This window comes from Rattus rattus, chromosome 4 (assembly GCF_011064425.1).
Source record: "Rattus rattus isolate New Zealand chromosome 4, Rrattus_CSIRO_v1, whole genome shotgun sequence".
NCBI classification, from domain to species: domain Eukaryota; kingdom Metazoa; phylum Chordata; class Mammalia; order Rodentia; family Muridae; genus Rattus; species Rattus rattus.
In genome coordinates this window covers 83,116,275-83,133,264 of record NC_046157.1, presented here as the reverse complement: position 1 = coordinate 83,133,264, position 16,990 = coordinate 83,116,275, and the positions used below count along the sequence as shown (strand labels likewise).

At 50.6% G+C, this 16,990-nt stretch overlaps 1 protein-coding gene across 1 annotated transcript; it reads right to left on the bottom strand.

Moving 5' to 3' along the window:
* Positions 1 to 1,165: 1,165 nt before the first annotated feature.
* Positions 1,166 to 16,627, bottom strand: Cnpy3 (canopy FGF signaling regulator 3). The gene is made up of 6 exons (XM_032900606.1): positions 16,393 to 16,627; positions 12,502 to 12,625; positions 6,561 to 6,657; positions 2,946 to 3,068; positions 2,485 to 2,602; positions 1,166 to 2,296 (listed from the first exon to the last, which is right to left on the bottom strand). Exons 1-6 carry the CDS (start codon positions 16,538 to 16,540, stop codon positions 2,076 to 2,078), a joined length of 831 nt encoding a protein of 276 aa, XP_032756497.1. The 5' UTR covers positions 16,541 to 16,627; the 3' UTR covers positions 1,166 to 2,075.
* Between the last annotated feature and the right edge of the window lie 363 nt (positions 16,628 to 16,990).

Sequence of the window (16,990 nt, the reverse complement as noted above, 5' to 3'; positions counted from 1 at the left end):
ACTGGAGGTTAGGGGGGCTCATCCCAGGAGCTTCAGTGCTACACCCAAGGGGTCCTATTCAGAACAAAATCAAGGAAGTTTGAGTGTCTGTGGGACTAGGCTCCTGGTGGTAGCTGAGTTCTGCAGAGTTCAGCTGCTTCTTATCCTAGTGCTGGGGGCTGAACTCAGGGCCTCTGTGCTCTGCCCCTGCCCCACCCCCTGATCCACAAAACAATGTGCTGTCTCCCCAGTCCTTCTGTGAGGCAGCTCTAAGGTACCCAGGCTGGCCATGAACTAGCTCTGTAGCACAGGCAAGACCTGAAACTACAACCTTCCTGCCTCCACTCCCTAAATTTCTGGAACCAACTGTCTTGGTGTTTTCAAGAGTCTTAATGGTGGTGGATCGAGGCCAAGAAACCACATCAGGTCAATGTGAATTTCTGAGTGTCAGGTACAGAAGGGGCCTTGGTGGCTGTGGACAGTGGAAAGATGATGAGCTTGGAGTCAGAGCCCCCATTCCACTCCTTAGTAACAGGAGGGCTTTGGGTCCTCCTCTCAGAACCACACTGCAGGTAGGTAGGTGTCTTGAAGCTTACAATGAAAGCTCTAGACAGCCAGTAAGGCCAACAGTAGCTCCCAAGCTTGCCCTGAGCCTCACGCCATCCCTCTGTCACATCCAGGACAGAGAGGGGTATGCGCTCCTGCCCTAGAGGGCAGGCCTCCTGCTTGCCCTGGCCTGGGAGAACATGGCTTACCTAGGCCTGTCAGGAGACGCAGTGCTCAGCCACACTCAGTAGGAAGAGCAGGGGATCAATTCGGGAGCAAGGTCCAAGGGCAAGGGCAGAACACAGCAGGAGGGGCAGGAGCTGCTGACATCCGGCAAACACTGCACAAGGGACAGCAAGGCCTTGGGGCAGAGAGGGAGGGAAGGAGGGCAGCCAGGTGCCCAGGACTCAGTGCGCAAGCGTCTGGAGAGCAGAGCGGGAAGGACCTTGAGAGACACGGGCAGCTGCTGTGCGAGGGTCAGCGGGGGGGACAGGGTCACTCACCGTGCTCGGCCTCACCCATGCCACCTACCTTTAACCCAGCAGCTCTCAACCTGTAGGTCACGACCCTTTGGCAAACCTCTATCTCCAAAAATATTTACATTATGATTCATAAGAGTAGCAAAATTACAATTAGGAAATAGCAACGAAAATAATTTTATGGTTGGGGATGGGGTCACCACAACATGAGGAACTGTATTAAGGGGCTGCAATGTTAGAAGAGTGAGAACCAGAGTGACGACTCCAAACCAACCCCCCGTGCTCCCAGTACCTGCTCCTCCTAGTAACTAGCAGGTTAAGCCTCCAATGACAGTGACAGCCTTTGCAGTACCTGGGACTTGGGGGACATAGGCAGAAAAGGGACATGGGGGGTGGGCACTCTGGAGGCTGAAGAGGACCCAAGAACCAAACCAAAAGGCCAAAAGGTGTTTACTCTAGTAGCCCCGGGGAGGAGGGCTGGGCAGAGTGTCCTCCTCAGGAAGGGTGGGTGGACATGGGGGCTGTGGTTTTGCTTCCCGGTGGCGTCAGGTGAGGCGTCCTCTCCGCAGGCTCTGGAGTGGCTCCAGCGGTGGTGCCCGGCCCCTTGTGCACACCTCCTGAGTTCATCCTCGAAGTTCTGAAACTCACGACCAACGAGACCCGACAAGGACAGGCAGAGAGGATGCTTGTGGAGGAAGAGGCAGGTCTGGCTGCGGAGGCTGCACTGAGCACTTCCCGGGCTCTGTCCCTCCTGGGTGAGAGGGCGCTGGCGAGCACCCTGTGGGCCTCATGCTCGTCAGCTTCAAGGCCAGGAGTCGCAGCCTGGGGATGCTGGGTGGGACCCACTCATGACGGGGGCTGTATAGAAAGAGAGCTGCCTCCTGCTCTTCCCTTTGGGCTGGGGACTCCCAGCACCCCAGATCCTTCCACTTCTTGTTGTTCAAGGGAAGAAAGAGGGCACAGCCAAGGGAGGAGACCGGAAACTGGGACAGAGCCGTCCTTGCTGGAGCCACGTCCCAAGCGCTTCAGCTCTCAAGTCAGGGGTCCTGATCCACGGATACTAAGCTGGGCTCACAGCTCATCAGGGGGGCTGTGTGGAAGGGGAGACGCCTTCTGCACGCCCTCCCCGTCTGGGTTGGCGTCCTCCTCCAGGCTCCCCAGTTCCTTCCTCTGCTTGCTGCCGCCGCCACTGCCACCGGAACCCTTGACCCTGCCGCGCTTCTTCTTGGATTTCTTCCCTCCCAGGGAGGCTATGTCCCCCTTCTTGCCAGACCACCGCTCTGCCAGGCAACCTGAGGGAAGGGGCAGAAAGGCCTCAGGACCAGCTGCTTGGGAGCAGCACTGAAAGGGGGTGCTGGGGGGAGCAGTTACAGGGGTGCCTTCCACCCACCCCGTGTCATTCCCTTGCATCACTGTGGCCATCAGGCTGTCTGCTCCCTGAGGTGATAACCACCACCCTGCCTCCTCCGGCCCAACTCACTGGTGTCCTTGCCCTTCAGCACATGGTTGGCACAGAGGAACTGAGTGAGGTCTTCCTCCTGGTGGTTCCTGTACCAGTCCTCGATCACCTCTTCAAACTCCTCCACCAGCACATCACACTGTGAAGACAGCACTAGGGACTGGTGGGGCCAGGCGCCCAACTCTCTCAAGGGAGCTTGGCTACAACACCAAGATCCACCAAAGTACAAAGGTGCCAGGTATGGTGGGCACGCCTTTTACCCCAACTCGCTTGCTGTGAAGGCAGGCACACTTCTGTGAGTCTGAGGCCAGCCTGGTCTCTATACATACTGAGTTCCAGGTAAGCCAGGGCTACGAGTGAGACCCTGCCACTAATAAACACACAGAGGGCTGGCTCTGGTGGTCTTCCTTGGTGGCCAGCCAGTCCTGCCCACCCTACCAAGGGCAGCAGGCCGAGGGAGGGAGGGAGGGAGGGGCCCTTACCTGCTTCTTGAGGTCAGCCACCTCAGCTGAGGTCTCATTCCACAGCTCGTAGGGGATGTCCATCACCACCTTGACCCCTTTGTGGACTAGGTTGTGCAGAGTCTCAAAGGTCTCCGACATACCCTGGAAGAGGTGACCAGACACGATGCAGCGCCATTTCTGCCTCCCGCGTTCTGGTGTCTGAGACCTGTGTGCATCCATCTAAGCCGCCTGTCCTCAGCCCTGACCTCGCTCCCTCTTCAGGCTGGCTCTCCACCACCGATCACACACCCTGACCTGTTCTCTCACCCCTGGATGCTCGAAACCATCTGCGGTTGCTCTCTGGGCTTTTGAACTTAGATTTATTTCCCAGAATATAAGATGTCCTTGGCTCCTTCCCTAGTGGCTAGATACTCCTGTCCAAATAAAATGGTGTAATTATGCAAAACAAAGACTTCAGATATTTTCCTATCACCTTCCTTATCTTGTGGGTACCAAATAAATACTTCTGGTTGTATTATGTTACAATATTTGACTTTTTTTTATTTTTTATTTTTTTAAAAACTGCAGTTTGAGGCTGGGAACGGTAGCTCAGAACTTTGATCCCAGGATTCCAGAAACAGAGGCAAATGGATCTCTTGAGAGTTCAAAGTCAGCCTGTTCTAAATATTGAGTTCTAGGCCAACCGTAGTATATAGTGAGATCCTATCTCAAAATTAAAAAAAAAAAATAAGATAAAGATAAGGTGGGCATGGGGACACATTCCATTCTTTAATCCCTGCACCTGGGAGACAGAAGCACGTGGATCTTTGGGAGTTTGAGGCTAGCCTGGTCTACACAGTGAGTTTCAGGGCAGCTAGAGCTATGTCATAGAGAGACTCTGCCTCAAAATAAATAAACAAATAAACAGGTAAGTAAATAAATTTTAAAAACTGCTGTTTCAGCCAGGGCTACATGAAGAAACCCTGTCGCTAAAAACCAAAAAAACAAACCAAGCAAACAAAAACCCCTGGAGTTTCACAGAAAGCGTTCAGTAGAGGCTGACTTGGTTTCGGGACAGAATTCCAATGTTCTGAAATGGCTCTACACTAACTCCTGCCACACCGGATATGTACGTAGGTAAAGCAGAGGTTCTCCATGCCCACAACCACAAAGTCAAAATAGAAACTGACTCCAAAAAGCATTGTAGAAAGGATGCTCTACAGTACAAACATTGACCAACATGTACTTCTTTGTTTGAATCTCTGTGTTGTAGGTTTTATGTTTGTGGATATGCATGTGGAGGCAGAGGGAACCTTGGGTGCTGGGCCTCCCCTCCCCCAACCGTTTGGGACAGGGTCTCTCAATGCTGACTTATGTGCCAGATTCGCTGGCTCTAGAGCTTCTGGGGAGTCTCCTGTGCCCACCCCCTGCACCCAGCTTCATGGGTGTTGGGGATCCAAATTCAGGACCTTATACGTCACCCTCTGACCATCTCCCTGGCCTAAGAGAGTCTGATGTCTATACTTATTCAGTGTTCCGTCCGCTACACCTTTTTCTTGGATGAAAAAGGGCTGCAAGTGCCTTTTCTTTTTTTTAATCAGATTCACTAATTTTTATGTGTTTTGCCTGCCCCATGAACCACTGGTTCCCGTGAACCACTCACTACCTGGAGCTGGGAATCAAATCTGGTTCCTCTACAAGGCAGTAAGTGCTCCTGACCATCTCTCCAGATCCCACAAGTGTCCGTTACTCTAAGGAGCCCTGCTCTGTACCCAGGCCCCTCCAGGTTCTTCCCAGTTTGGGCCTTCCCCTCCAGGTTCTTTTTTTTTTTTTTAAAGATTTATTCATTTATTATATATAAGTACACTGTAGCTGTCTTCAGATACACCAGAAGAGGGCACCAGATCTCTTTTTACAGATGGTTGTGAGCCACCCTGGAATTGAACTCAGGTGGAAGAAGTCGGGTGCTCTAACCGGCTGAGCCATCTCTCCAGCCCATAAAGGATTCTTTTTATGCTGTGAAAAACTGGACAGGCTTCCCTAAGTGCTCTTGTCCCCAGCAATCATCCACTCCTCATGTTTCCCCTTCCCTGGAGAGAATTCACACATAGACACAGGCACACACACCATGTGCACACACTCACACACAAACATGCACACACAAACACTCACACACACACACACACACACAAACATGCACACACATACACACAAACATGCACACACAAACACTCACACACACACACACACACAAACATGCACACACATACACACAAACACACACACACACAAACACACACACATGCACACACACTCACACACAAACATGCACACACACAAACATGCACACACAAACACTCACACACACAAACATGCACACACAAACACACACACACACACACACACACACACACACACACACACACACACGGTGGGTATAGCTCAGTGATAAGAGTATCAGCGTGGCTTATGGCTCTCGTCCCCATACCACAAAAAACAAACTAGGAAAACGCAATGCCCGCCCTGCCAGGCTTTTCAACAGAAGCAGAAGCAGTAATTAATGAGTCATTGGTTTTGTATCTCATGCTTCCCCCACTGTTCTGGAAACAGAATCCCACCATGGGGCCCTACCTGGCCTACAGCTTGCTGTGCAGACTATGCTGGACTAAAGCTCATAGCTGGAGAGACGGCTCAGTGGTTAGAGCACTGCCTGCTCTTCCAGAGGTCCTGAGTGCCCCAGCACCCACATGGCTCTGTGTCCTGAGTTCAATCCCAGCCACCACATGGCTCTGTGTCCTGAGTGCCCCAGCACCCACATGGCTCTGTGTCCTGAGCGCCCCAGCACGGCTGTGCACCAGCCCATTCTCTGCTTTGCACTGTCAACATCACAGGCACTGCCTAGCGGACCCAGGCCTGCAGGCTGCTTCTAACAGTTTGCTACCGTTTGTTTGTTTGTTTGTTTGTTTTCTTTTTGTTCTTTGTCTCTGGTGTAGCCCAAGCTGGTCTCAAAGTTCAAGGTCATCCTGCCTCCTAAATTCTGCGATGAACAGGTGAGTCGGGCTGCACTTGAGCAGGAGAAAATATTTTATGGAAGCAACCATGGATCAATTAACTAAATTCACTAAGTTTTAAAGACAATTCCAAAAGTTCTGCCGGAAATGCTTAGGGGCCTGAGGGGCTGTGGTGGACATCCTTGGACAGAAGGGAACGCAGGGGGCAGGCACAGCAGACTCGGAGAGAGACAGGAGCCTACTGTAACCGGTTCCTTCTCCAGGGACAGCCACTGCAGACACAGGCACCTAGCAGGGGTCTGAGGAGGTGGCTCTGGGTGACAAAGACAAAGTTATAATCACTGCCCCTTATGTGCCTGTCCCATCTGGGAGGCAGGCGCTGAGTGCAGTTAGTGCCTTCCAGCCTGCCTTCTGGCATCGCCCTCACGCTGAGACCCATGAGAGCTGTCAGCTGGGAACTTTCTGTCTGGGCCTGACCCGGAGAAGTACACCTTACGCCACTGTAGAGTCAGTGCTCAGCAGGGGGGGAGGAGGAGGAGGAGGGTCCCAGGCATGACCTGCCAATCACACACACACCAGCAGACACACTCAGAGTCATGGGGGCCCGGCCCCAGAGGGAATGAGGCACAAGCACAAAGCCAACCTTGGCAAACCGGTTGCTGCCAGTCCTCTCCTTGTGCAGGCTGTAGTCCAGAAGCCTCTTGCAAATGGTCTCAGTGACTTCAATTAACCGTAAGTCCCTGCCGAGACAGCAGCAGGAGAGGCGCTAAGTTCCCCTCCCTCCTCATGGCGCAGTGGTCCGTCCCTCCAGCCCTGCTGCCCAACATCTCACCAACGGGAAGGCAGAGCTGGAAGGGAGATAGGTCATCTGGCCTGGGGCTCTCAAATGCTGGAACACAGACCAGAGAGACAACGTTTTAACAGCTCTAAGGGAAGGGTCTGTGTGTGTGTGTGTCTGTGGGATCAAACCCAGGATCTTGGTTTGTCTAGGGCAAAAGTCTATCACTGAGTCTAACCCTAAATCAATTTACTTTTTTACTTAAGAAAATATCTATTTGTGTGTGTATGTGTGTATGTTTGTGTGGATATGTTTGTTTGTGTTTGTGTATGTTTGTTCATGTATATGTTTTTGTGTGTTTGTATGTGTGTGTGTTTGTATGTGTATGTTTGTGTGTTTGTATGTGTGTATGTGTGTGTGTGTGTGTGTGTGTGTGTTTGTGTGTGTGTGTGTGTGTGTGTGTGTGTGTGTGTGTATGGTCATACACCTGCACATACACCTCATGTATCCAGGCCAGTAGAAGGCACTGGATCTCCTGGGCTCGGAGCAACAGGTAGCTGTGAGCCGCCTGCCATGACACTGAAGTTGGGTGCTCTAGAAGGGCTGCGAGTCCTCTGAGCTGCTGAATCTCCCTCCGGCTCCTACTTTTTAGAAAGTCTGTGGTCCTAGGAATCAAATCCAGGACATCAGCATGACAGGCAAGCCCTTGGCTACTTCCACTTTCCCTAAAAGTAAAGGGCACCAGTATTTTCTAATAGACTAACTCGCCACTCTTAGTGAAGACATGAGCAGGTCCTTCCCAATGCTCCCTAGAATAACTTATTAACCACTTTTTTTCTTCTTCCAGAGACAGAGTTTCTCTGTGTAGACCAGGCTGGCCTCAAACTCTGGGATCCACCTTCCTCTGCCTACTGAGTGCTGGGATTAAAAGCATGTACCACCATGCCTGTCTATTAACCACGTGTGTGTACAAATTCTTGTGTGTGCGTCTATGTGCAGAAACGCATGTATTCACACACATGCATGTGCAGATCAACATTAGGTGGATGTGTCTTTGATCACTTTGTGGTTTTTGAGACAGGGTTTCTCTGAAGCTGCAGCTTACCTTCTGGACCAGACTGAGGTAGGAGCAAGTCTCAGGGCTCGCTCCAGCCCAGCTCTCCCACCACTGGGATCAGAGGTGAGTACCGCTCTGCCTGGCTTTCTGTAGGTGCTAAGGACCAAAATCAAAGCCTCACACTTACACAGCAAGCATTTACCAACAGCCATCCCCCAACTATTAACCACTGCTTTCTTTCAGTTGTCTGGAGACCGGGCTTGTGTAAGACTCAAGACCCACCTGCCTCTGCCTCCTGAGATTAAAAGAGAGCGCATGGGGGTTGGGGATTTAGCTCACTGGTAGAGCACTTGCCTAGCAAACGCAAGGCCCTGGGTTCGGTCCCCAGCTCCTAGAGAAAAGAAAAAGAAAAAAAAAAAAAAAAAAAGAGAGAGCGCATGGCACCCAGCAAGCCCCTTCTCTCAAGTCATTTGTCTGCACCTCCTGGGTCATGACCTCATCCTCTCTGTTGGGATCTAGCAGTCCTGTTTATGCTGAGCATGGCCAAGCTTCCCTGTCAGGTTGTAAGGCTTCCCTGTCAGGCTGTAAGGATTCCCTGTCAGGCTGTAGGCTTCCCTGTCAGATTGTTAAGGCTTCCCTGTCAGGTTGTAAGGCTTCCCTGTCAGGTTGTAAGGCTTCCCTGTCAGGTTGTAAAGCTTGCCTGTCAGGTTGTTAAGGTTTCCCTGTCAGGTTGTAAGGTTTCCCTGTCAGATTGTTAAGGCTTCCCTGTCAGGTTGTAAGGCTTCCCTGTCAGATTGTTAAGGCTTCCCTGTCAGGTTGTAAGGCTTCCCTGTCAGGTTGTAAGGCTTCCCTGTCAGGTTGTTAAGGCTTCCCTGTCAGGCTGTAAGATTTCCCTGTCAGGCTGTAGACTTCCCTGTCAGGCTGTAAGACTTCCCTGTCAGGCTGTTAAGGCTTCCCTGTCAGGTTGTTAAGGCTTCCCTGTCAGGCTGTAGGCTTCCCTGCCAGGCTGTTAAGGCTTCCCTGTCAGGCTGTTAAGGCTTCCCTGTCAGGCTGTTAAGGCTTCCCTGTCAGGCTGTAGGCTTCCCTGTCAGGTTGTTAAGGCTTCCCTGTCAGGCTGTAGGCTTCCCTGTCAGGCTGTTAAGGCTTCCCTGTCAGGTTGTTAAGGCTTCCCTGTCAGGTTGTTAAGGCTTCCCTGTCAGGCTGTAAGATTTCCCTGTCAGGCTGTAGGCTTCCCTGTCAGGCTGTAAGACTTCCCTGTCAGGCTGTTAAGGCTTCCCTGTCAGGTTGTTAAGGCTTCCCTGTCAGGTTGTTAAGGCTTCCCTGTCAGGCTGTTAAGGCTTCCCTGTCAGGTTGTTAAGGCTTCCCTGTCAGGTTGTTAAGGCTTCCCTGTCAGGCTGTTAAGGCTTCCCTGTCAGGCTGTTAAGGCTTCCCTGTCAGGCTGTTAAGGCTTCCCTGTCAGGCTGTTAAGGCTTCCCTGTCAGGCTGTGTTAAGGCTTCCCTGTCAGGCTGTAGGCTTCCCTGTCAGGCTATAAGGCTTGCCTATCTGGTTGCTGCACTGTCGTAGTAGGACCACACGGAAGCAAACCATGAGTGGTCTAGACATCAATGGAAGCGCCAGTCACGGTGTAACATACATTATACTGGCAAACTGCCACGTGTTGTTTGAGATGAGTCGCTAACCCTGAAAGCAGGTTTGTCCCTCCCACCCCACACTCCTGTCATCATGTGCTTCTTTTTTTTTTTTTTTTTTTTTTTTTGGTTTTTTTTTTCGGGGCTGGGGGCCGAACCCCGGGCCTTGGGCTTCCTAGGCAAGTGCTCTACCACTGAGCTAAATCCCCAACCCCATCATGTGCTTCTCAAAGTACCCTCAAGGCGTCTTGTTTGGGGATAGGCTGGTCCCCAGCTCTGTAGCAGGGAGGAATAAACAATGAACTGGGCAGGCCTAGAGACTCATCTCAGGCATTCTGCATTCTGCGCTCTGGGCAGAGATGAGCTATTTCCAAAAGATGCTATCGCTGCCTGTCTCATGATAGAAAATGCCCGCGGTGGGGAAGAGGAGCTGGAAGGGCAGCCACGGCCGCACAGCCATGGCCAGAACACTCAGCTGGGAACTCCAGTTGACTGCCTCAGTTTCCCTACCTCTTGCTGGATGCTGGTAGGAGCTTGATTTGATTACTTCTGTCTGGTGCTGTTTGTTCTTATACTTGGAAGCCTAGCATGAGGGGACAGCAGTCTGTAGGGGACTTCTGATGGAGAACTCCACCTTAAGGTCTTCCCCAGTCAATTTCTCCTGGCAGATTGGCACCTGTGCTTGCTGGCTTCCTTCCTCCCCTCCTTCCTATCTTACTTAATTTTTTACTTTGGCTTACTGTGAACTTAACAGTTCACTCACCCGAGACTGAAAATACAGCCAGATGTGGTGGTTCACACTTTTGATCCTAGCACTTAGGAGGCAGAGGCTAGCAGATCCCCATGAGCTGGAGGCCAGCCTGGTCTACAAAGCGAGTTCCAGGATAGCCAGGAACCCTGTCTGGTAAAACCAGGAAAAAGAAAGATAGAAAGAAACTCTTGCCACGTAATAATTAGTGGTTTGCAATACTAAACCTCCACCGGCATTCTCAGAGGCCAACCGTAATCTAGATAATCCCTCAGACATGCCCAGAGGCCCTTCCCCAGGGGACTCCTGACAAATTGGTAATTAACGCTGACACACGCCCAAGTAGGACATGGACGTAAACTTGTCAGGGTCCTGCCTCTGCCTCCGCTGGGAGAGCAGGTCTGTGGGTATACGACCTTTCATATACTGCATTTCTGTTCTTCGACTCTGTGCTCTAGGAGATCCAAAATTTATCTGGCAGACCCAGGAGGCCTCAGACCTCCGGGAACCTCCCTGCCTCTGCCTTGTCCCAAGAGGGGCTAGGGATGGGCTCACTGTGACTAGACATGCATCGTTCTGATGGCAAAACGGGCCTTTTGGGTTTTCTTTCTTTCTTTCCTTTTTTAGTTAAAAAAATGTTTTTAACTGAGGTGTTGTGGGTGTCTGTGCTTATGTCCCATGTATAGATGTGCCTAAGGCGTCCAGAAAAGGGCATCGGATCCCCCGGAGCTAGAGATACAGGTGGCTGTGAGTCACCTGACATGGACTCTGGGAACTGAACTTCAGTCTACTGGAGGAACAGCAAGTATCCTCAAGGGTCTCCACCCTCCCACAGGGGTCCCATATCAGACATCCTGCATATCAGATATTTACATCATGATTCGTAACAGTAACAAAACTACAGTTATGAAGTAGCAACAAAAATAATGTTATGGCTGGGGTCCTCACACCGTGAAAAACTGTGCTAAAGGTCGCAGCACGAGGAGCTCAAGACCCGCTGCCTAATGTTATTGTTTATTTCCCAAGACAGGGCTTTGGGGCTGGAGCGATGGCTCAGTGGTTAAGAACACTGACCACTCTTCCAGAGGTCCTGAGTTCAAATCCCAGCAACCACATGGTGGCTCACAACCATCTATAATGGGATCTGATGCCCTCTTCTGGTACTGTCTGAAGACAGCTACAGTGTACTCACATACATTTAAAAAAAAAAAAAAGACAGGGCTTTTTTGTATAGCCTTGGCTGTCCTAGAACTAGAGTAGGCTAGCTTTGAACTTGCAGAGATCTGCTTGCCTGTCTCTGAGTGCTGGAATTAAAGATGTGCTCTACTACTGCCCAGCTAAGAACCACTGTCTTAAGGCTGAGCTCTCTGCAGAACACTCGTGTTGCTTTTTTTTTTTTTTTTTTTTTTCTCCTTCGGAGCTGGGGACCGAACCCAGGGCCTTGTGCTTGCTAGGCAAGTGCTCTACCACTGAGCTAAATCCACATCCTGTGTTGCTTTTTTTTAAATTGTGTCTTCCTGTGTGTGTGTCTGTGGGAGTATAAGGTTTTCTGCCAAGCATCCTGACCTGCTGATCCACCCTGCTGGCCCTTGCACTGTTTCAACTGTTTTGATGTTTTATGTGTGTGGGTATTCTGCATGTCTGTGTACCACGTGCACGCAGTGCCTGAACAGAGGATGTTGGATCCCCTGGGCCTGGAGTTAGATGGTTGTGTGGTGCTGGGAATTGAACCAGGACTCCTCAATGAGCAAAAATGCTTTAAAGTGCTAACCTATCTCTCTAGCCCACCCCATGTCATTTTTAAAGGATGATCGTAACTGACACAGGTGTTTCTGTTTTTTTAAGTTTGTATCAGGACAAAATAAAAATCTGGTAATCCAGCTGACACACACCTTTAACCCCAGTACTTGGGGAGCAGAGGCAGGTGCATGTCTGAGTTCCAGGTCAGCCGGTCTACACAATGAGTTGCAGGACAGCCAGGCCTACACAGAAGACCCTGTCTCAATTAAGAATGTAAAAAACAAAACTCTGGTAATCCCATGTCAGCAAGTTGTTTTGTTTTGTTTTGTTTTTCTTTTTTTCGGAGCTGGGGACTGAACCCAGGGCCTTAGCAAGCGCTCTACCACTGAGCTAAATCCCCAACCCCCGGTCTCGTTTTTCTACATGAGAAATCTAAGGCACAGAGAAAGGATTTATGAAGGTCACCTAACTGTTCGTGGCAGAACCAGTGGACAAACAGAGTGTTATTGTGACCAAAGACTATGTGGTGGGCTTGCCTGGATGGAAGAAAATAGGACCCACGCCCTCTTTCCCCAATCCCTCCCCAACGAAAACAAACAGCAGGCCAGGCCACTAAGTCACCATTCACTTACGACTTGGTGTACTTGACTCCAGAGGCCTTCCGGTCCAGAATGCCATAGCCTGTGTCAATCACTTCCTTGGTCTTCCCTGTTTCCTCAAAAGCTGACTTCAGCTCCACGGCAACATACTTGCACACTGTTGAAGGAAGGCACAGGCCACTGAGTGCACAGCTACTTCCCGGAAGCCGGCCGGCAGCCAAACAAACCAGGTGGGGTCCCTTCCTAGCCTGGGTCAAACCGATATTCTGTCTGCAAATTAGTTACAGGGTACACTATCCTATATCCATTTACAGCCTATACTTCTGAACTCCCATCACTTCACTTAATCAGAAAAAAAAAAAAAAAAAAAAAAGGCTATTGAGGAAGCTGAGGCAAGGGGACTATAAATTCAAGGCCAGCCTGGGCAGGCAACGGGGAGAAATGTCAAAACATAGCCAGGTGTGGTGGCACACATGTCATCTCTGCACTCTGTAAACAGGGCAGGTGTGTCTGTGAGTTCAAGACTGGTGTCTGTACATAACAAAACCCAGGATGTCACAGTACACGGTGAGACTTTGTCTCCAAAACATTAATCCTAAAGAATCACTGGGTAAAAGGGCTCAGCAGCTAGGAGCACTTGCTCTTGCAGAAGGGCCTGGCTTCCGTTCCCAGCACCACACAGCTCACAGTCACCAGTTAACTCTAGCTCTAGGGGCACCAATGCCTTTTCTGGCTTCTTCAAACACCACAATGAATAAGGTACACACACACACACACACACACACACACACACACACACACACACACACATTCGCGCACACCCCTGTAGATACATGCACACACTCTGAGGAAATCTTTAAACACAGTAATGAAGATGAGGACTGGAGAGGGCGCAGCAGGAAACAGAGACCAGAGCTCTGTTCCCAGGACCCACAGGGTGAGAGAAGAGAGGAGACTCACGGAAGTAGCCCTCTGACCTCCACAGGCACAGTATGGTACATGCCCCTGTCCACCCTTCCAGCTGCCCAAAAATAAGTAAGTAAATGTAAACAAAACTTTAAAATAAAAATAATAAAATACCCGTGCACATTCAGCTAACAGAACAGAATGAAGAATGTTATCCTTCGGATCACAATGAACAACCACTAATGATTTGCCCTGCAGTAGCTAATATTTAATAATCGATCTCTACAATTATTACATATGATAAACAATTACATATCACAATGTGCTTCCTGTGAACACAAACTTCTGTGTAACTATAAAACAATACGGTACTCGGGAAATTAATGGGAAATGTCCAATAGTTCATATTAAATTTCTCTACTTGTCCCTGAGATGTGTTTTATGGCTGTCCTCTTTCTTGACTTCGTGTGTTTCCTACCAATTCTCTCTGGCTACCAAGTTCATCTGCTCCAGAGAGGCCCTACTGTTTATGTCCAAGTATTCTCTCACTTCTTCCTACCCTCCTGGAGCAGTTATTAAGCAACAGCCCCGTGCTGGGCACCGGGCACAGGGAGACGGTGAATAAGCCTCACCTGTCCAGATGCTCTGAGTGAGAGAAAGAAGTGTCAGCAATGAACAAGGAGGCTATCACCCTCAGGGTGTGATGCACCAGCCCAAGGCTCTGGGAAAAGTGTAAAGCCCTCTGGAGGCTTCTCCGACCCAGTCCCCTGGCACTAAATTAAATCTCCTCCCCAGGAAAATTCTGAACTACTCACACATGCTCCTGCCTTCACGGGGGTTCTCGGGGAGCCATTATCCCTGTAAGATCCAGTTTAGACATAAACCAGACTTGTGGGAGATTCATGGCATAGACCGCAGACCCCCGTGGAGTGCCACCCACTTTCTCTGGGCAGGTTCTCCTTCCTCTGTGCTGGGGCCTGTTCCACTCAGGCTACTAAGCCTGAAGGCAGGCTCCGTGAGCCAGAGACCAGTCAGCAGTTCATAATAAAGATGCACACTAATAAAAGCAGCGTGAGAGGTGCCTAAGGGTCAAAGTTTGCCAAATTACTCCATGACTGAAAAGAATCTCTACTGATTATAAAATGAGTTTAGGCTTGGATGGTCTGTAAGGTCCTTGCCAGCTATGATTCTGCGTCTGTGGATGTCTCCTAAGGAAAAGAAACGAGCTTCTTGGGCTGTGAATAAGAAAAGGAGAGAGATGGGGGCTGGGGAGATCAGCTTTAAGAGCCCGGCTGTTTTCCCAGAGGTCCCAAGTCCCGGCACCCACTTGGTGGCTCCAAACCCTCTGTAATGGGATCCGATGCCCTCTTCAATCATGCAGGCATACATTCAAATAGAACACTGAATACATAAAATACATACATAAATAAAAACCTTTAAAACACTTTGAAAGGAAGGAAGGAAGGAAGGAAGGAAGGAAGGAAGGAAGGAAGGAAGGAAGGAAGGAAGGAAGGAAGGCAGGCAGGCAGGCAGGCAGGCAGGCAGGCAGGCAGGCAAGGCAGTGGTGGGGCACACCTTTACTCCCAGCACTCTAGAGGCAGAGGCAGGTAGAGCTATGAGTTCCAGGCCAGCCTGGTCTACAAATGCAAGTTCTAGGATAGCTAGAGAAACCCTGTCTTGAAAAAAGAAACAAAGAAAGCAAAACCCCCAGGGCTAGAGGAAGAGAGTAAGGGAAGCATCCTGGAAAAGAAGAGACCTTTTTTTTTTTTTTTTTTTTTAAGATTTAATTATTTTTTGTATACGATTACACACACAGATTCCACTACAGATGGTTGTGAGCCATCATGTGGTTGCTGGGACTTGAACTCAGGACCTCTGGAAGAGCAGCCAGTGCTCTTAACCGCTGAGCCATCTCTCCAGCCCAAGAAGAGACCTTTTATCAGGTATCTTCCAGTGAATTTACATTGACTCTAGAGAGTCTCACCTAAAAACCAAAAGTCCTACGTAGTTAAAGAGTGTGTGTGTTGGGATCACAGTGCACAGACACTGCAGCATTTTTATGTCTGTCTTGGGGATCTGAACTCAGATCCTCAGGCTTATGTACGGGACAATCACTCCTATCCACTGAGCCATGTTCCCTGCCCCCATTCTCACACTTAACAGCTCAGATGGGAGGATTACGAGTCTCAAACCAGCAGGCCCACTTTCCAGTGCTTAGGGAGCATCTGGCCTGTGTGGATCTGCCTTGGTGCACGCTTTGAATGAACATAAAATGGATTTCCAGAATACCTGGGGGCAGGGGGCTTTGAAGAAAGAAGGGTGACAGCTGCAATGGTTTGAGAGAAAACTGAAAAGTGAAGGGCAGGACAAAAGGGAGGTCTCAGTTCCTTGTCCTCTCAGTTTTTAAAATCTACCTCCTTCACCTGTCTCCTCCGGGCTCTATGCTTTCGCAAAGTGACCTCTTGATACTCTGAGTGAGTCTCCTCTCTCCACATACAATCCCAGACTCTCCATATATAAACATATGTGATCTAAAAGCCCTCATCCTCCCCCCTATTTTTATTACTCTGCCAATAAATATTTGCAACCCAGACTCTGTTCTCAAGAAGCAAAAAAACCACACACAAATTAGGTTGTAGTGAAAGCACAATGGGAAAAATTTCAGGTTCCTTTTCTACGTCATATGGACCTTTTCGGTTCCTCAAAGTCGCCCTTTAGCTTCTAGGCCGGCAGGGCCTCCTCATCTGCCTCTGTCTCGGTTCCTTTTTCTGGCCAACTCTTAATTTCGAGGCGGGCTTCCTATATGAAGCCTTCCCTCCACCCCCACCTCTAGGCTTGAAGAGCAGCTGCCCCCGGCCAGCCCAAAAGCACGGACCTCTAGGCTATCCCAGAGTCCCAGCACCAAGCAGTGCCGAGCCCACAGCAGGGCCATGGAGACCCCAGCCCAGGACCCTTCCCACAGGCCCCGCCCCCTCCCGCCCCTCCGGCTGGCTACGCCCCGCGGCCCCGCCCCCTCACCTTCGCATTTGCTGGGCAATCGCACCCAGTCGGTCTCCTCGGCCCCGGCGGAGCTCGGGCCCAGCTTCGGGGCAGGGAGGAGCAGCAGCGGCAGCAGCAGCAAGGGAAGCAGGAGGCAGCGGGGCGCGAGCTCAGACATGGACTCCATGGCCCAGTCGGACCCGGAGCGGAGCGGACCCAGCGGCGCTTCCTCCCGCAGCGCGCGCGGAGCAGCTTCCCCCGGCCGCTTCCGGGTCTGCACACGTGCCTCGGTGTAACCACGGCAACGGCGAGCCCCGTCCCGCCCCCTCGTCCCGTTGCCTCTAGCGGCTTCCGAAACGGACCAAGGCCCGCAGGCGACGCAGCCAATGGGTTCGCTTGGCGTCTGCTTTCTAGCCAATGGGAAAAAAATCTTTTTTTCCATCTCGGCCAATCAGAGAGCGGATGGTGGATTTGGCGCCCTATAGCGATCTCACGGCCATCTAACGGAGGTTCTGGGAGAGGTTAAAACGTCAGGTCCTAGGGAGTAGAACCTCCATCATACCGTGGATGAACTAGCCATGGGCGCTCTAAGCCCTGGATAACGGATTATCTTTCATGGTTTTGTTTCTTGTTTTCT